This window comes from Pneumocystis jirovecii (assembly GCF_001477535.1).
Source record: "Pneumocystis jirovecii RU7 chromosome Unknown supercont1.13, whole genome shotgun sequence".
In the NCBI taxonomy this organism is placed as follows: domain Eukaryota; kingdom Fungi; phylum Ascomycota; class Pneumocystomycetes; order Pneumocystales; family Pneumocystaceae; genus Pneumocystis; species Pneumocystis jirovecii.
The window spans coordinates 192,986-211,742 of NW_017264787.1; the positions used below are offsets into that span (position 1 = coordinate 192,986).

Below are 18,757 nucleotides of genomic sequence, written 5' to 3' on the forward strand. Positions count from 1 at the left end.
TTACAAGCAGAATATATGTTTTTGTAAATCTCAGTGGTTTTTTGAGAAGTAGTTTAAAAAAAAATAATTAAATGTCTTTATTATATGATTCAAAGTATGTATTTAGTATATGATGTAATGAAGAATAATAACTTGAAAAATAGGACTTTAATCCAACAATTACGTGCTAAATATCTTGAAACTGTTAATGATGCTGTTGGAGAACGTGTAATTGGTTCTAAAAAATCGTACTTAAATAAAAAAAAGTTATATGAGTCTGTAGAAAGTATTGTTGAACATGAGAACGAAACACCTTTGTTTATGAAAGGGCGGGACCCTCTTTTAAATGCTAAAGGGATTGGTGCTGTAGAGAATTATAAATTGGGTAATACGTTTTATTATCAAAAAAGTGATACAGAAAAAACTACAAATCGCAAATGTTTACAGGCAGATCGAAATTTTTTCCCATTGTCTGCGAAAATTGTATCAAGTATAGACGAAAGTGATTCTGACGATTCTCAAGTGTTATCTACGTAAGATTTTTCTATTGTTTGGTATGATTACTGGATTAATATTGTAAAGAAATGGATTTCATTTGTCTCTTGATAAGGGTAAATTTAAGCCAAAAAGTGTTGAGATTATACGAAGGACTTCAAAAAATGATTTAAATTCCATGATTAATAATCATTGTTTAATTTCAAGTAATTATATATTAAATTTTGCAAAAAAAAAAACTGATATAGAAGATCCTGAAAACAAGTATACAGATAATTGTTCTAATACTCATTCAAAGGAATTGAAAAGCAGTAGATTAACAACGTCTTATTCTAGTGGTGTTCTAAACAAATCATTAGAAAGTATTTGTCCAAATGAATTAAGTTCTATTTTATCCAATCCTGACACAAATGATGCGGAGGATATCTGTTTAAATAACATGGTTTTAGAAGAAACTTCGCCTAATTTTTCTCAGGAATCATCTTCTACTCAGCTATCTTCTAAAAATTCATCTTTATTAACTATCTTAATAAAAACAGGGAAGAACGTACAAGTTAATCCTCTTGATATATACGCATCTTTGTCAGGAAAAGGTGATCTTAATCCTTTAAAATTGAAGATATATCGTCCTTCTGGGAAGTATCCAAAAAAACCTATTTCTGTTGTTGTAAAACGTATTGCTACTGTTGCTGATGTAATTGGATTTTCTTTATATTGTTTTATAGAACAGAAACTAGAGCCAAAACTGACTAACGAGCAATTAAATCCAAATATGTGGACTTTACGTATTGTTGAAGAAGATGGTGAATTAGATGAAGATTTTCCAGGTTTTTATTTTATTTTTTTTCTTAAATAATAACATGTTCCTATAGCTTTGGATAGGGTGAGATTTTTGTCAAAGTTTGGTTTTGACGAATTTGCTCTTGTAGAAGCTACTTCTGAACAATGTTTTTTTTTTTTAAAATTTTTATAATCATTAACATCTTTTAGTTTTAGAAAACGAAAAAATAACACCATTTAATTTTAAAATTAATATTGAACATTTTAATTCTCAAACAAAAAATGATTTAAACGATACATCTCAAATTCTTTTTTCATCCATGCTTTCTAAAGATAAAGCTGTTATTGAAACTCCTGAATCTTTTATACGTTTAAAAGTATTACTTTATCCTCGAATACAATCTTTAAAGAATTCAATTTTATATGTTACTAACGAAACATATATTGGTAATGTTTTAGATGAAATATGTAGAATAAATAATTTAGATCAAACTAAATTTATTTTGCGTATTGCAGAGACTAATACACCTTTATCAAACGATTGTAAAGTCTATGATTTAAAAAATCAATACGAATTAGAATTAATTGAACGAAGTTATTTTATGATACCTAAATTTGAAAGGTTTTCAAATATTGAACGTATTGGTATGTTCAAAAAAAAAGAAATGAAAATTCTAACATATGCTTTTTATATAGGAACTACAAATGAAAGAAATAAATTAAAGAAAATGCCTGAGAATAAAAATCATGCTGCTTTAGATAGAGCAATAAACAATTCATATGAGGTAGTAGTTTGTGTCGAGTCTTTAATTATAGCTGATTATTTTTGAGAAATATATCGTTTGGAGACGTCAATCTATGTCTTTTATGGGGTATGTTTTATTTCGCTAAAACTTCTCTGAGATTTTATTAGACGTCATGAACGTATGTTAGTAATTGATGGTGATTATATTTATATTATGCCACTGGTTTCTTTTCTTATTAAATAAAAAATAAAAATACTGAAAATCTATAGGAACAAAAAACTTTTTTTGATACCCCTAAAACGGTTGGTTTTTATATTTTTTAGAAAAAATTAATTTTATTAAGTTAAGTATTCATACGAGTACAATTGTGAATTGTAAACAAACCGATAAATTATTAACTTTTAATGTATATATTTTTTGTTTTTGAAAATACTTACACGATTAGTTTACTGTTATGAAGTCAAAAGAATTAAAGAAGTAATATTCCTTTAATAATCCGATAAGCATCTGACTTATTTTCCTTTTTATAGATATGATTTTGAAGCATCTTCAAAAGCAGAAGCATCTTTGATTGTTGCAAAAATTAATGCATTGATTAATTCTACTGCTTATTCATCTACAAAGGTCTAATAATATTATATTTTTTTAAAAAAATAAAAAGGAGACATTCATGATTTTTATTTATCTGTTTTTTCTGATACATATAATTTGACTTTTACTCTCAGATTTATATAATTAATGTGTGCGTTATTACGTTTTCGGATGGAAGATTAAAATATATAAAAACTGAAAATAATGATGCAAGACGAAACAGTGATCCATCATCAGTTTCCTGTTCCTCATACGGTCATAACATGTGGTACTACCCGTTCAATTCATCTTCAAGATTGGAGTGTTATAAGCACAAAAGGTTCAATTTTAACATCTGAAGAAATTCAACAATTCTCTTCTCGGCTCATGATACCTATTCCTGAAATGACATTTGGTAAAAATCAGGTAATAATGGAACATAGTTCGGGCTGGAGAATGGCGTTTACAGCTTATGACGCATTGGAAAAAGTAGATAAGACAGGTAAAGAAGTTATTCAAGTTTCATATGCAAATGAATGGGTGAAAAAGAGGTATGTTTTCTGTTAAATAGTTTTAAAATGCATTCTCTAAAATTAAGTTAAGAGAAAAAAGTTGTGAAGGTATTGGACGTAGTAGATGTTATGATTGGACGTTTACGACTACGTATCAAGGGACAGTTACTCACGAGGTAGGATTATACTGAAAAATTATGGATGTTTTATTCATATATTGGTGGCTAATAACTTAGAATAATAGAAATTTGGTAAATAAAACGGCTGTACGAGCAGAAGCAACGAAAGAAAGTAAGGTTATAAAGAACAATAAGAGGATAATTTATAGCTTTAGGTAGTGAAAATAACATATTATTGCCTGTATTTGAGTTATCAGATGAGGTTATTCCAGTTGATAAGTTGAAACGTCAAGATCCTATTTTATTTTTTGAAGAAATTGTGCTTTATGAAGATGAATTGTCAGATAATGGTCTTTCTGTGCTCAGTGTTAAGGTGCGCATTATGCCTGAGCGGCTTTTATTGTTACAGCGTTTTTTTATGCGATTGGATAATGTTGTATTTCGGATTCGTGACACACGTGTATATATTGAATTTGTTACAGGGAAAGTTCTTCGGGAATATGTTGAGAAAGAAGCAGCATATCACGATGTTTTAAAGGTTTGTGTTTTTTTGATAAGTATTAAATAAACAATGAGTTAAATTGTGAATGAAATTTTGAATTTTAAATGAAGTTTTGGATGAAATTTTGGTCATTTTAAATAATACATGCAATATTAATAAGGAAAATTATTATGGTTTTATATTTTTTCTCATTGTTTCTTTTTATACTTATCTTTTTTTTATATGCTTAAATTTTTATATTTCTTTGATTAACGCATGATTCTAATGATTTATAGAAAATTCCTTCGTGTCAAAATGATTTTAGTACTTTTCTAGCTGATCCCACATGGGTGGCTTCTGTGTTACCAGTGTGTTCAAAAACTATGGAAGCTTTAGAATTTAAGTAAAAATTTTATTTTAGTTATTTTTTTTGGAAATGGTATTAAGATTTTGAAAATATTTTAATTATTATTTAACAAAATGTTTTAGTTGTCAAATATTATTTTGAATATTTTTATATACATAACATAATTGAAATATACCTAAAAATGTGGTTAATATAATCTTAAAACAGAACTGTTGTTTTTATAATTGTCTTTTATCATATACCGATTCTTTATACTTTTTATTTTATCTTGTGCGCACATCTGTGGACCTTACGACAAACGTCGGATGAACAAAGTTCAACACTCATAAAATTCTATGTAAGTATTGCATAATTGATATAACAACTTTTTTTTTATATTTATAGTACTATTTTTCTTTAGAGTTTTAAAAGATTTTGTATGAATATTATAAAAAAGGCTTATAATGGACGTTTTTTTATTTCTACAAAGTTCTTTAAAAAAGATATTTGGAAGATTTCTAAAAATACATCAAGGCTAACGCCATTTATGTTTTCTACAGTATCAAGTATGCATCATGATAGAAAGGATACAATTTCTCATTTGAGTCTTTTTAAAAAAATTGTTTTATTGATAGCTCCGGCAATGGGGTGGTACTCGCCTCGTAGTATAAGTATTCGTAAAGCGAGGGAACTTTATATACACTGTGCTGAACAGGGTATTCAGGGTTCTAATTGTAATGATTGGTATTCAAGTATAGTGAAATATCGTTTAGTAAAAAATTTTTAATATTAAATAGGACATTTGCTTTCACCTTCTTTCCAGACATGGTTTCATATTACTATGTTGCATGTTTGGATGTTGATGGTGCGTATACGTGCGTTGCCTAAAAAAGTTACAAAAATGTATCAACAAGAGCTTGTTAACCATTTTTTTGAAGATTGTGAATATAGGATGAGGAATGATTATAGAGTATTAAAAAAATGAATTGCTTTGAATTTCTTATATAGTTAGATACGAAGTGAGCGAATTATTTCTTTTTATATGAAGGATTTGTTGATGCAGTTTCATGGTTCTGTATTTGCATATGATGAAGGTTTTTACAAAAATGATTATGTACTTGCATTAGCATTATGGAGGTAAGTAAAATAATCTTTTTTAAATAGCTAAATTTCTGGTTATAGAAATTTGTATGCTGGAAAAACAAATATAAATATTTCGCTTCTTGCTGCGTCTGTTTTATATGTACGTAATACATTATTTGAACTTGACAATATATCGGATGATGATATCCAAGATGCAAAAATGAGTTTTTTAAAAATTTCCGATATTTTTGAATTGAAGGACTTATAATTAAATTTTATATATCAAAATAAATTATTTTGTAATACTATGGTATTTTAAAAATATTATATAATGGGTATCGGTGTTGTATTATACTCTAACGGAAAAAATTGTTTGCAATTTTGGATATTTTAGGGGAATAATGTTTCTGCATATGTTAAATTTATAAAAAAAAAAAAGCTTACTTTTAATAAGACTAGTTCCCAATAAAAACTTAGATAAGGGTTGCTTAGATCGGGATTATCAATTTCTCCATTATATACTCCTTCTCCGTAGTTTTCGTTTGAATTTAAAAAAGAATTAAGTCTAGGATGTTTGTTAATTAGTTTTTGTATCAGTTCCAATGATTTTAAAATAGATTTTTCAGGGAACCCAAGCAAAACAGTAAAAAGTCGTTTTATAAAAGCAGATGCTTTTAATAAATTTAAATTTTTGTCTTGATAAAAAATATGATTAAAACATTCTGCAAACATATCTATTTCAGTTAAATTGTTAAACGCATGGTCTTGGTCCAAATTTTCATATTTTTTTGATTTGTGAACTATGTTTGTCTCTATATAGGGATTTAAAGACATTGGGATCATAATTGAATATAAATAAATAATAAATGTTGATAGATCAAGATCTATAATTTTTTTTATTCGAGCTTTCATTGTTAATAAAATATAAAAAGATGTTAATTTTACCCTGTTCATAAAGTAGTTTTAAAGCAGTAATTATACATAAAAGTCCTCCTTTTGTAGTATTCTTTATTGACATGTTGGGTTCAACGTTAAATTTATTTTTTAATAATTCTTTTAAAATTTTTAATAAATCTTCAAAAAAATCTATATTGATAAGACAAGAAAATCTAATTTATATTAGAAAAAAATAAAAAAAGGCCTCATACTTTTTTACGCCTTCTAATGAGGCATAAATAAGATTCGTGAAACCATTTTGTAATATTTGAAAATATGTTGTAAATATTAATTTTAGTATCTTCCCCTGAAATATTTCTTTCTCTTCATTGATTCTTTCAATATTGTCTAATTCATTTTCTATTTTTTTATTTTTCTTTTCTAGTTTCCTTATTTTTTTACTTTTAAATTGTTTTTCATGTTTTCGTTTGCGAGGATTATCTATATCTTTTTGAGATACTGTTAAATTAGATTGAGAAAGAAATTCTAATTTTAAAAAAGTATTTAGAACCTAATGATATTAATGATATGTAAAGACGATTAAGAAATAATACTGCACTATTAATTTTGTAGTTTTTTTTTTTTATAATATTTGTTAGTTTTTTTACAATTTCAAAACTTATTCTTCCTTCTTTGTCATTTTCAAATAATTTCTCTATTGTTTCTTTACATTCGATAAATGAAGCATCTGGCGTTTTTTGTGTTAGTTTAGTGGAAATGATTTCTAAAAGTGTATCTCGATAATTAAAATGAGGTATTGAGAGCAATAAATGACAAACACAAGAAAATGAAATTTGTGAAAGAAATTGTTGAGTTGAATTTTTTGGGGATTTTTGTCCAACTAATATAGTTATTTAAAAATGAAAATAGAAATATATTTATACTTTTAATTGTTTCCGATAAAAGGCATATATATGCATAATAATTGAAAACTAACGATTCTTCAAATGAACGACGTTCTTTTGTCTCTTTAGACATACGAGAGGCTTTTTCAGTATCTGTTAATGGTCGAATAGAATATCTATGTAATTTTTATAAAAAGAGAAAAATCTTAAAAGCATTACCCTGGAATAATATCTTTATAAACTGCAAGTTGTGTTAGCAGCCCTAATCGTTGGATTGATGCTGTTTGATTGAGGGTTATTTCGCGTAGAGCTTTTAATTGTTTGATCTATACATGTAAAATTGTATTTTTATACGTAAAATAGATTAATACATTCTCTTCAGGATTTTCAATGATCTTTTGTGCTATAGATGCTAATGTTTCGCGTATATCTTTTGACGTCTCTTTTGTTTCTGTTTGAACTGTTTTGTTTGAGTATTCTCTTAGAACTTCATTACTGGGCTTTGCTAACTCCTCTTTTTCTACATTTTGTGTTTCTTTTAAACAGATTCGCCCATCTTTTGTTTTAATTGGTAGAGTAAAGGTATTAGGAGTATTTTTTTCAGAATTAAACTGGCGTGGTATTCTTTCATATATTGATTCAGTATTTTGCCCTTGTACACTTTGAGGAATACAAAAGTGGCGTTTCTTTTCTGTTTTTAGCTCTTTTTTTACTCGTTCATGTGGTTTAAAATATAGACATGCTGTTGCTGCATTTTTGGCTTCAAATGTAATAGATGTATCCTGAAGCACATCATTATTCTCAAAAAATATTTTAGAATCTTCATATGTTCTTTTTTGACTTTCTTTACTGGCTATGTGTGTCATATATGTGTCGTATATGTTTTGAAGTTATTGCTGTAGTCTTATATTTTTAAATAAAAAATGATATTAATATACCAAAAAAAGTATAAAAATAATAATAAATTCTTCTGTTTGTGCTATTTTTGTTATTCTATTTTTGTTATTTATAATATAATTGTATTACTTTTTGTATAGTCTTTTATGTTGGTTAACGATAATATATTTTTATGTAAAATCTTAAAATTCGGAGACAGCTGATGGGATATAACGACAATCAATGAGATAAAATTAAAATGTAAATAATATGATTATGATAATTAGGAGAATAAGCTGAAAATAGATAGAATACGTGTAATAGAAGTAATACAAGGCATTACAGGCGTTTTTGACCGATTTTTTAATGTCTACTACTGAGTTAAATGTGATTCATCGGTTAATCCGGAGGGTTGGTTCAGCATTTTATGAAGCAAAAGATCGTATTTTATTAGATGCCCTTTTGAAACATTCAGCGTATGTTTTACACTAGTTTTGGACATTGGAATATGTGTTTGAGTGGTGTTTAATATGTTTTAGACTTAGAGATGATCATTTGTCGATAATTATGGATATGCAGTTAAAAGAAGTTCGGCGGATTTGTTGCAAGTTGAAAGAGGATCGTATGATTGATGAGTAAAGGGAAAATTGGTTATTTAATGTTTCTGAGAAAATGAAGAGATTATTCTCGAACGGATGTTGAGGGATATTCTCGGCCAATTAGCCGTACTTACTATTTTATCAATTATCGTGCAACGGTTGATGCAATTAAGTGGAAAATGCATAAATTAGTTAAAACTGTTGATGATCGTATGCGTAAAGTAAATATTTATGTTATATAGGATGTATTTAATAATTTCAGGATTTTGACACTAAAGGGTATATTTGTCCGACGTGTTTGCGACAGTATACGAGTTTAGATGCTGTTTCATTAGTGAGTCCAGATTGGATGAGTTTTTTGTGCATTGATTGTGGTACGGCGTTGAAGGATAATGAGGAAAATCTTGAGGTTGTAGATACTCAAGAGCAACTGTCACGTTTAATGAGTCAAATGAGTAAGATTATTTCAAATTTGAAGGAAATTGATGAGATTGTTGTTCCAGAGTATGTTTTGTCTAGAGAGGAGTGCTGATAGCTAAAATGGTTTTTCTTGATCAATATATTTACTTATATTAGTTATATTGATATATACGTAAGACTGTATTAGTTAAAAAATTAATTGTTTAGTTAATCAGCTATCCTGTCTATATTGATTTTAATTGTTTAACTAACTTTTCTTTAGTAATACATTTACAATAGCAATTGCTAATGCTATTCCTCCCGATATTGATTCCATTTCCTCTTCTGAGTATATGGAGCCAGTTTCTCTCAATACTACTCTACCAAATACACCTCATACTATTACTATTTCAGAGCCTTCGATTTCGATTGATTATGGTTCTGAGTTGAAATTTAGAACAAAAGGTACTACTGAAAAGAAGAAGCCGAATTCTTCTCATAGTGATATTCCTATATGGCATTCCCAATCAACAGTTATAAATGATTTTAACTGTACAAATATATTTAAGAATATAAGTTCTGAAGGCTTTTTGGAATTTGGAAGTGCGGATGATTCGAGAACTGTTGAATCAATTAAAGAGAAACCAGAAGCTATTGAGAATGGTAAAATTATAATTTCATATTCTTAAGTATTGATAAAAGTAGCTGTTGCTAAATATTATGAAAAATTGCGTGCACAAAAAGATATAGAAATAAAAAGTGAAATTGAAGATTTGGATGAGGATGCTTTTGAAAATGATTTTGAAGATGTTAATGTTTTAGAAATAAGTGATTTTTCAAATGATTATTTAGAACAAAAATTCCAAAAGAATACAAATGGGATAAATAATGATTAAATTAAAAAAGATAATACTAAATAATAATACTAGTTCTTGGAATATGCAATTTTGTTTCTGTTTGTGATGAAAAACTGTATTATGATTTAAAGTTTATAAAAAACCGGAACTTGAATATATATTATTGAAAAATATATATAAGATTAAAGGATTTTTCTTGGATAATCATCTGTTCTTCGTTTATATACAATATATGTAAGAAATATTAAGATTTGCATAATTATGTTTATAATTATAAAAAATTTAATACCAGAGTTAATCGATAAAATTCTTTTAGAGACAGTCTCTGATAAAGAGTCAATCATTAAAAGAGTTTCGTTTCTATGCTGATATTTAAGTGAGCTTAGTTGTGGAATTAACTTTAATATTTCATCAGAAAGGGTATCAATGGCTTCTTTTTTATTATTATGGGATTTAGAATTTAAATTAAATATTGTCTCAGATAAAGAATATCTAGGAAAAATAAAAATATAAGTTTTTATAGAATGAGGAAAACTTACAATGATTGGTTTATGTCTTCTAAAAGCGTTTTGATTATTAATTGTTCATTAGTTATATTTAATAATTGATGTGAAAATGTAGGTAAATCGTTTAGTATTTTAGTCTTTTATAATTAGATTTTTATTTTAAAAGAAATAAAATATACTATGTTTAAATTAAAATTATAGTCAATATTTGCAGTTTCCTTTTCAATATGTGTATATGTTTTTTCTTCAGAATTTGAATATTTATTTTTTATTTCGTTTACTTGAAAGTTGTATATTTCAAAAGATTCAAAATCATTCATTGATTGTGTCTTGAAATCTTAGTTTATACTATATAAAATAGTGTATGATTTACTGAAATTCCGAAATAATAGTCAGGGGGAAGATTTATTTGCGTTGTTTTGAAACAAATGGAGTCTTTTTGTTCAACCTAAAAGCATTAGTACCATTCACAGAAATAGGCTTATACTTGTATTGCTCCTTTAGAATATAAAAGTTTAAAAGTGAGTATTTCACTAGTATTTTGATGAATAATAGAACATGCACCAAATGCTTGAAGTGATGGGTTTTTAAATCTTGAATATTCCATGGACCCGTCATTTAAGTGTCCTCTTAATGAAGGCTATTTACTTTTAGAATTTGTTTGATTATAAATGTTAGAAAAACTCTTTTGTTTTGCCCAACATATAAAAAAATTCCAAGACCATCCCATCTATCTTTTGACCCAAAAACAATGCCTCCTTTTCCTTTTTCAGAAGTGTACCTTGAAAAATAGTGAATATGTTTTCTTGTTTTTTTTTTTTGTTTATAATAAATACCATAGAGCAAGTCCTGAATTTTCATGCTCCAAATTAGTCAATCGGAGAGAAATTTCAACAGACCATTCTTCATATATATTTTTATTCTTTGACCAAATAGATGCAATTTTAGATTGAAATGCTGACGGAATAAGAATGATTTTGTTTTGTTGAATTTCTACTGAGCCATAAAAGTCCCAATTTTCAAGCAAAGACTTTCCAAATGGTGAAACAAATGAATAAATTTCATTATAACAAAATGCTGTTCCTAAAAAGCATAAAATCCATGTGAATTGCATTCCTTATTGTTTTTATTTAATAGTATATATTTATTTAACTGTTCCTTTTTTTCTATTAAAAATTAAGGTTTTTTCACCGTTTAAAAGGAAATATAGTATAAAAGAAATAAATATAACATAATATTTAATTTTAATTTAAAAAATATGCCTAAAGATCCAGAAACTTGTTTTTTCTGTTCCTCAATTTTTGTTACGTTAAATTATACGGTTACCAGAGTAACCTTGAACCTCGAAATCAAAATAAATAACGTTAAAATTCCATAATCAAAATATTGTTTCTGTAAAATTATTAAAAAGCTATGAATGTGTCTATGAAACGTCCAGAATCGTCTCTATCATCTGTAAGAAATTGTTTTTACTTGCATGGAATATTAAATTTTTTGTAGGAGGTTCCATACAGTAGTTCAGATGCAGCAAATAGTCCTCTTTGTGCATTTTTTTATGAAGTGAATAGGATTAGACAAGGTCAGGATAAAAGGAGAGATAGGAGTAGTATAAATGGGTCACCGAATCTTTTAAATAGTAGTTATGGTCTTTCGAAGAAAGAATTGAGTGATATTAAGGCAGCTGCATTTTTTAATCGGTGTTATGCAGGTACTCGAAGTACAGAGAACTTGAATAGAAATAGTGGAATTTGTGTAAGAAAGAATGCATCTTTTTCAAAAAACGTGTTGGATTCTGTGGATATGATTGATGATGCTCTTTCAATAAAGACATCGTTATCGGATTATAAAATATCTAATAAAGACAATGTCTGTAAGATTATAGATTCTCCATTAAAAGCTCCAACAATTCACAATGTGGAATATTCAACGTCTTCTAGTAACAGTTCATATTTAAAAGAGCATAAAGAGCCTTCGGTTAATATTTTTAAAGATGAAGTTTTTGAAAAAAAGTCTTCTACTTCGAAGAGTTTAAAAAAGAATCATGAAGATAAGAGTACTGAGACAAAAAAAAGTGCTCTCAGGTCAATTTCTTTGAATATAAAAGACATTGTTTCATCCATTGTGTCAAATGTTGATGATCATAAACAGTTTACAGAACATAATAATGATGTTAAAAAACTAGGATCCAAACCTGATAACAGTTATAATTCATCTGTGTCACAAGTAGAAAATAATTCTGAAACAGTTTCTATGTATAATAAAAATAATATGTACAGTGGATTTTTCTCTAGATGTGAAAGTTCTATGAATAAAAATAATGTCAAGGAAATGACATTATCAAATGCGGAGGAAACTGAACTTGAGGTTTCTTCAGAAAATGAAAAAAAAAACCAAAGTGATAAAGCACATGTTAATACTTTTTCTGATTTAGAGGATAATTGCTCGATATTAGAAGATAGTGATAGTGTTTATTCAAATAATACTGCTTTAGGGTCTTTTAATAGTGATGTTTATAATGATAAAGTTAATAGTATCCAGAATTTAACTTATAGTACTGAAAATTCATCGACAAACTTAAAAGCAGATAAGTCATCATTTTCTTCTCTTCCCAAACTGTATATAGCAGAAACTGGTAGTCTTGGCTTAGAAGAATTTATGGTGGGAAACTATTTGAATGAGTCGGCAGGTGGAAATAATTCATTAAGAAAATCTAGTGTATTGATAAAAAAGAATAATAAATTAACAAAAGAAACTAGTGAATCAAAGAGTAGTTTTTTTGAGGAAAACTCTGTTTTAGATCAAGAAAAATTGAATAATTGTACTGCAAAAGTTCAGGAAATGTTATATAATATATCAAATGATACTCCAAATTTATTAAAAACTGAACTTCATTCTGGAATTGGTCATTCTGATATTAAGAAAGATAATTCTAACACTCGAATTTTAAGCAATAGCAATGTAGATTTCACATCGAAAAAGGCTAGTTGCAATACTCATGTTAAAACTAATGGTGCTGTTACTTTGCCTATTTTAGAAGATCAGTTTTTATCAGACTTCGATCCATCTTTGAATGATGTTTCAAATGCAATTGATAAGGTTATTGGAGTTAAAAAGGTATGTGTTAGCGTTTAAATGGAAAGTATTAATATATTTAGCGTGGTTATATTATGAGACAAAATGCAGAAATAGTTCATGCTAGTAGTGAGGATAATTTTGACGAAAATTATGAAAAAGAAACAGTTGATTATTTCAAACTAAATAGTGTTCATGAAAAGCAAGAAAAGGTAAATTAATTGGTTATGTTTATATTGAGACTGATTTATTGGAGAATCCTACATATAAGTCTGAGAAAACAATGAATACTAATGTTAAATATTCTCAAGATATTTCAGTTGATAAAAAAGCTAATGCTAGTCTTCTTTTTGTGCGTGTTTTGGGAGTTAAAAATTTAGAATTATTATTACCGGAAAGTAAGATATATATATATTATTTTGATACATATTAATTTGTTTAAATTTAGATGAATCATTAAGATTTTGCTGTACTCTAGATAATAATAAACATTATGTGACCACGCCATGGATGCCTCTTTCAAAAAATGCGAAAATTGATGAAGAATTTGAATTGTAAAGAATCTGCTTTTTTATAATTTTTAATCATTCTTATAGAATTGCCTATGATGGTTTGGAGTTTACTTTTACTTTAAGAGTGGATTATGAGCCTAAGGCTATTTGCATGAAAAAAAAATCTATTTTTTCAAGAATTTCTAAGTCTTCAAAGAAACAAGAGTTATTGGATCTATCAGATCCGCTTGCAAATAGTCTTTCAAATAACGGAAGTTTTGGTCGTTCTTATGTTTCTTTAAAAATGCTTAAGGATAATGCATATGGACGTTCTTATATGACTACAATACCATGTATGAATGAATGGACTAAAAAGGTTGTTGCGAAAGGAAAGAATCGACAATTGTTAAAAGTAAAGCCGTATATTATTTGTCAGTTAAAAATTATGGCTTTTTATGTTCCATTTGTACCAGAACAGCCGAAAGTATATTTGTTTATTTAATTATTTTAGCTAATTATTAAGGGAACTTTGCCTAAAAGCATGTCAGCGTGTATAAAAGATATTAAAAATGCAGAATGGATTTGTAAATTAAATTATGAAGGATTATTGATACAGCATGGAGGTGATTGTTTAGTAAGTGAATTGCTTTTATTTTATTATAATTAATATCATTTAAGTACCGTAAAAAGCGATACTTTTGTCTTACAGGTTTGAAGTTGACATCATATCATGAGTCCACTAGATCAGTTCGGTCCAATATTAATCTAGTTAAAGCAGTTTCAGTGCTAGATGATCAGCAATTGTGTATTAATTCTAAACCATCGACTGATACTAAAGATGTAAAAAATGGATATTCTGTTTTGTTAGAAAGCGATGGTGATTATATGTTTATTAAGGGCGGTTTTTGTATTAAATTTATGAATGGGGAAGTTATAAATTTTTACGCGGAATCAGAGGATGAAAAAATTAGATGGGTGCGGGTTTTAAATGCTGCTATTAAAAAGGCAAATGAGGTTAAACCTTGGAGTTTATATGTTATTTATAAGCAAAAGGCTATGAAACGAGTAATGCCAAAACCTGTTTTAAAAACCGAAACATCTCGAAAGCTTAAATAAAACAATTTTTGAATATTTCTTGAATATTTTTAAATATAGCTGATTTATTACACTTTATCTAGAGTAGTATCTTTATGTAGTTTATAGTGTATATTTATTTTATTGCTTATATGGGGCCTGTATAATTGAAGTAGCCTGAAATGATGTAGGATTTGCTAGCCATGGTATATAAACAGGTGGTATTTTTTTGAAAATGTAGTTAATTATTTCTTCACTATGAGGTGTGTTCTCCTAAAAAAATGTTAAATAAAGGAATAGTGTTAAGCCATGTTAAACCATTATTCCTATTGCTGCTAATCTTTTCAATCCTGCTGCTTTAGAAAGTTGTTGCTCAGAACCCTTTGGAAGTGCTACTAATCGGATACCTGGTTGAGAATTGTTATTGGGTGTTTCTATTTTTAAGAAAATTTCATTAACAACACCGCATAATATTGGAAAATGTGAATATAAGATGCTGGAATGAATATCTTCGCAGCAAACAAAAATCACTTTAAGAGTGTCTACTAATTTGTTGTTTTTTAACAATGAAGTATATTTTTCATCTTTTTCTTGAATTTTAAGATAAGGAGGTGCCGACGATGGCATTCCTAGTTTTGAATACATTTCTAGTCGCTTTGTAGTTTCATTAATACCCAAAGTCATATATTTTGCTATAAGTTTTTTTTTATTTATTTGATGTTGGGAAAAAATATTTTTATTAGTTATTTCTGTACTTTTGTTACTGTTTTGAGTATCTGAGAGGTTTTTTTCTGTATCTTTGTTGTCTTTTTTTTCTGATATTTCATCTTTTTTTTTATGATTTGAAAAAAATAAAAATAAACTATTGTTTTGAGGAACTTTTTAAAAAAAAAAATAAAAATTGACCTTAAAATTTTTTTAAGTATTATTTCTTTATCTTTTTCATCTATTTGGGGCCTTTTTTTTAAGTTTTTTTCTTATATTTTATGTTTTTATTTACCATTGAATAATATATGGATTATTTAAAGATATTTTAAAAGACATACGCTGTTTTTTCTTATTTTGACGGATTGCTCCTGTTGCATTTTTTTGAATAAAGAGATTTTTATATTTTTTTTTTTCTTCAGGTTTCATAATAAAATGGTAGAGAAATCGATATTGGATGATTATATTTATTTATAAATATATTTTATAAATACATAAAGTTCCCTATTTATTTCTTGCTTTCCTGATTTTCCATTTTGCTAGGTGAAATATGTTCATTTTTTTGTTGATATTCAGTTAATTGATTTGTTGGAAATGTTAAATAATCGAAATCACTAGTTGTACATGAATCAATATGAATTAAAAACCCATGATATCTTTTAATGTTATATTTAAATGGAAACTTATTTTGATAGACACTTACATGTTTTCTTTAGATTCTTTAGAAAATATTTTATCGTAAATATACGTTTCTTTAAATCTTTTTATTTCTTTTTCATATAAAGAAGAATCGATAATTTCTCTGTTCATGCTCTCTGCTCGTTTGTTGTAACCGCTAAAAATTGGTTTTTCTAGAAGTAATCCAAGACTTGGAGCTTTTGGAATGTTATAACGTGTTGACTTAAATGTTTCTGATATAAAAGATAATGGAGTACCACAACGAACAACAAGAATAATTAATGCAACCATTTTTCGGATTTGGTGCAACATAAAAGACTGACCATGTACCTTAAGAGAAATCCATTCTATTTCCTGTATTACTTTTGGATCAGAGACCTAGCAAAAAGTTAACAATTGAAATTCATTATAATATGTTTTTATACTGTAAACGATCGTATCATACGATAGACGCTTTTATCATTAAATGGCTTACCTACTGTGAAATTATGAAAATTATGACTTCCTTCAAATATTTTAAAAGCATCTCGCACTAACTGAAGACGTTCAGCTGATATGCGATACTCTTTTTTTATTTTTAACTCTATTCGTCTTTCTTCTTCTTTTTCTTGTGATTCTTGAGTTTGGTTGGATGTAAATAACGGTTCTTTGTTATTTTCATTTATAATTTTGTTTGAAATACATGTTTCATTATCAAGGTTTTTTAAATGGTGTTGTTTCTCCAAATCCCATATATCTTTTTTATCTTTGCAGTATAGCATGTATTCATTCCCATAGATCCAAACAGAGTTTTTTTCTTTGTTTATTATTTCTCTATGTTTGGTAATACGTTGTGCTAAAAAACTCTTTGGATATGGAGGAAGAAATACATATGATGGAACCAAATATTCATAAATTCTTGAATCACAAAACGTTTTTGGATTAAATGATCCTAATGTTCGTGTTATGCTCCACATACGTATACTTTCTGGAAGTGCTGCGTTGATTGTTTCCAGCAAATTCTGTTGTTCAATAATCATTTTCAAAGATATAAGATTACACGCTGCATGTACTCCTCTATCTGTCCGTGCTGCACGATTCAACGATGACTGGGATTGTCAGCTTGTTCATTCTTGCCTATCCTGCCCAAAATTTTTTACCTTCTTCGGATCATCTGAATTCATCACTGAAATAGCTCCTACTCGAACAAGTGCTTCAAAAATATCTCTTTCAATCGTACGGCTAGGATCATTTCTTTCTCAATCAGCTCCCATTCTTTTTTCCCTTCACTTACAATTGCAGCCCATGATATCCCGTCCCACAATATCCAATTAAACAAGCAACTTTTCTCTTAGGTTTACGGTCTGTTTTTGTTTCTCTTATCTCTAATTCTTCCTGTTCTGTGTTAAGTTTTCTTTTTTTTTCATCATAATGTTTTTCTGAAATACTTCTTCCTGTACACTCTGTATAGCTAATTTCTGGCTGGAAAAAGACCTCTTGTAAATTGTCCTTAGTGTCTGATAAAGACATGGTTTAAATATGTAAAAAAATCTTTTTTCTTGGGACAAATTGCTTGGTTTTTTCTGCTGTATTTTTTTGTAGTTGTATTGAGGTAAAGTTGTTACCAGAGCAACAGCTACCGAGAGGTTAGAATATCGTTATACAGTCAGAACAACGTATATTTTAAAATTAATGATTAACAGTATAATAGAATTAAGTGATATTTGAATGATTTTATGTTTTGAATCAGTTCCAATTGTTTGTTTTATTTTATAAAAAAAAGCGGGTAAAAATCACTGAAAAACTGAGATTTTAGATTAAATTGTGTTAGTATATACGTTAAGATTTAATGGTTAATAAAAACTTAATAAAAACGAGATAAATATTAGTTATTTAGGATGAGACCGTTGACTGAAAGTGAGACGACTATATTATTTGAAAAGCTTGCAAAATAGTGGGGTTTTTCTGTTTGAAAATTCATACTAAAGCGGGTATATAGTATTGGGAAGAATACTCTGTATTTGATTGACCGAGATGATGAACCGTATTGTTTTATGCTTCATAAGAACCGTTGTTATTATATTAGGTAGAAATTAGTGGAGCTTGATGTTTATAGTTAAACTTCTAGTGAGAAGAGATTACGTTTGGTAACTACGATTCCAAGGAAAAAACTTGTTTCTTTTGGGACATGTTTTGGGAAGTTTACAAAGACAAATAAATTTCGATTACATGTTACTGCACTTGATTATATTGCACAATATGCGATGTATAAAATATGGATCCAGAAAAAAGGCGAAATGTCATATCTTTATGGGAATAATGTAATTCGTGCTCATGTAGGTAAGATGAGCCAAGGAATTCCAGAGCATCATGGTGTTGTTATATGTTCGATGAATGATACACCTTTGGTAAGTATGTTGATGCTTTATTGATTGATGATTTTGAATAATGTTTTAGGGATTTGCGGTGACAGCAAAAATAGTTGTAGATTCAAAGGATTCACAGCCAACTGACATTATTGCATTTCATCAGACTGATATTGGTGAATACCTTCGAAATGAAGATGATATGTTTTAATTATTCATAATTAAAGTTTCAAATTGGTGTCATATTGATAAGTTTAAATTTA

At 27.7% G+C, this 18,757-nt stretch overlaps 10 protein-coding genes across 10 annotated transcripts; 6 read left to right on the top strand and 4 right to left on the bottom strand.

Moving 5' to 3' along the window:
- Positions 1–71: 71 nt before the first annotated feature.
- On the top strand, positions 72–2,630 carry T551_02870 (uncharacterized protein; the record flags this gene model as incomplete). The annotated part of the gene is made up of 11 exons (XM_018375133.1): positions 72–94; positions 144–512; positions 562–1,301; positions 1,347–1,421; positions 1,465–2,039; positions 2,086–2,126; positions 2,168–2,222; positions 2,270–2,302; positions 2,344–2,406; positions 2,446–2,477; positions 2,531–2,630. 11 exons carry the CDS (start codon positions 72–74, stop codon positions 2,628–2,630), a joined length of 2,106 nt encoding a protein of 701 aa, XP_018228674.1.
- Positions 2,631–2,798: 168 nt separating this feature from the next.
- On the top strand, positions 2,799–4,089 carry T551_02871 (uncharacterized protein; the record flags this gene model as incomplete). Its single annotated transcript, XM_018375134.1, has 5 exons — positions 2,799–3,121; positions 3,174–3,258; positions 3,319–3,373; positions 3,417–3,739; positions 3,979–4,089. The coding sequence occupies 5 exons, from the start codon at positions 2,799–2,801 to the stop codon at positions 4,087–4,089; spliced, it is 897 nt and encodes a 298-aa protein (XP_018228675.1).
- A 378-nt stretch (positions 4,090–4,467) lies between these two features.
- T551_02872 (uncharacterized protein) lies at positions 4,468–5,379 on the top strand (the record flags this gene model as incomplete). The annotated part of the gene is made up of 4 exons (XM_018375135.1): positions 4,468–4,780; positions 4,826–4,998; positions 5,041–5,165; positions 5,211–5,379. The coding sequence occupies 4 exons, from the start codon at positions 4,468–4,470 to the stop codon at positions 5,377–5,379; spliced, it is 780 nt and encodes a 259-aa protein (XP_018228676.1).
- Positions 5,380–5,467: 88 nt separating this feature from the next.
- On the bottom strand, positions 5,468–7,758 carry T551_02873 (uncharacterized protein; the record flags this gene model as incomplete). The annotated part of the gene is made up of 8 exons (XM_018375136.1): positions 5,468–5,518; positions 5,556–6,016; positions 6,057–6,220; positions 6,260–6,558; positions 6,602–6,888; positions 6,932–7,068; positions 7,112–7,218; positions 7,264–7,758. 8 exons carry the CDS (start codon positions 7,756–7,758, stop codon positions 5,468–5,470), a joined length of 2,001 nt encoding a protein of 666 aa, XP_018228677.1.
- A 376-nt stretch (positions 7,759–8,134) lies between these two features.
- T551_02874 (transcription factor TFIIE subunit TFA1) lies at positions 8,135–9,662 on the top strand (the record flags this gene model as incomplete). Its single annotated transcript, XM_018375137.1, has 6 exons — positions 8,135–8,244; positions 8,308–8,403; positions 8,447–8,588; positions 8,630–8,871; positions 9,050–9,429; positions 9,472–9,662. 6 exons carry the CDS (start codon positions 8,135–8,137, stop codon positions 9,660–9,662), a joined length of 1,161 nt encoding a protein of 386 aa, XP_018228678.1.
- Positions 9,663–9,805: 143 nt separating this feature from the next.
- Positions 9,806–11,243, bottom strand: T551_02875 (uncharacterized protein; the record flags this gene model as incomplete). The annotated part of the gene is made up of 7 exons (XM_018375138.1): positions 9,806–10,115; positions 10,163–10,266; positions 10,309–10,458; positions 10,503–10,577; positions 10,617–10,769; positions 10,814–10,910; positions 10,966–11,243. 7 exons carry the CDS (start codon positions 11,241–11,243, stop codon positions 9,806–9,808), a joined length of 1,167 nt encoding a protein of 388 aa, XP_018228679.1.
- Positions 11,244–11,542: 299 nt separating this feature from the next.
- Positions 11,543–14,808, top strand: T551_02876 (uncharacterized protein; the record flags this gene model as incomplete). The annotated part of the gene is made up of 8 exons (XM_018375139.1): positions 11,543–11,584; positions 11,630–13,243; positions 13,285–13,413; positions 13,458–13,599; positions 13,650–13,755; positions 13,798–14,176; positions 14,216–14,326; positions 14,371–14,808. 8 exons carry the CDS (start codon positions 11,543–11,545, stop codon positions 14,806–14,808), a joined length of 2,961 nt encoding a protein of 986 aa, XP_018228680.1.
- Positions 14,809–14,907: 99 nt separating this feature from the next.
- T551_02877 (uncharacterized protein) lies at positions 14,908–15,900 on the bottom strand (the record flags this gene model as incomplete). Its single annotated transcript, XM_018375140.1, has 4 exons — positions 14,908–15,039; positions 15,085–15,628; positions 15,673–15,723; positions 15,767–15,900. The coding sequence occupies 4 exons, from the start codon at positions 15,898–15,900 to the stop codon at positions 14,908–14,910; spliced, it is 861 nt and encodes a 286-aa protein (XP_018228681.1).
- Positions 15,901–15,979: 79 nt separating this feature from the next.
- Positions 15,980–17,658, bottom strand: T551_02878 (tRNA pseudouridine(38-40) synthase; the record flags this gene model as incomplete). Its single annotated transcript, XM_018375141.1, has 5 exons — positions 15,980–16,127; positions 16,175–16,527; positions 16,575–17,237; positions 17,289–17,382; positions 17,423–17,658. The coding sequence occupies 5 exons, from the start codon at positions 17,656–17,658 to the stop codon at positions 15,980–15,982; spliced, it is 1,494 nt and encodes a 497-aa protein (XP_018228682.1).
- A 368-nt stretch (positions 17,659–18,026) lies between these two features.
- On the top strand, positions 18,027–18,705 carry T551_02879 (ribosome biosynthesis protein NIP7; the record flags this gene model as incomplete). The annotated part of the gene is made up of 4 exons (XM_018375142.1): positions 18,027–18,082; positions 18,128–18,214; positions 18,257–18,536; positions 18,586–18,705. 4 exons carry the CDS (start codon positions 18,027–18,029, stop codon positions 18,703–18,705), a joined length of 543 nt encoding a protein of 180 aa, XP_018228683.1.
- Positions 18,706–18,757: the final 52 nt, after the last annotated feature.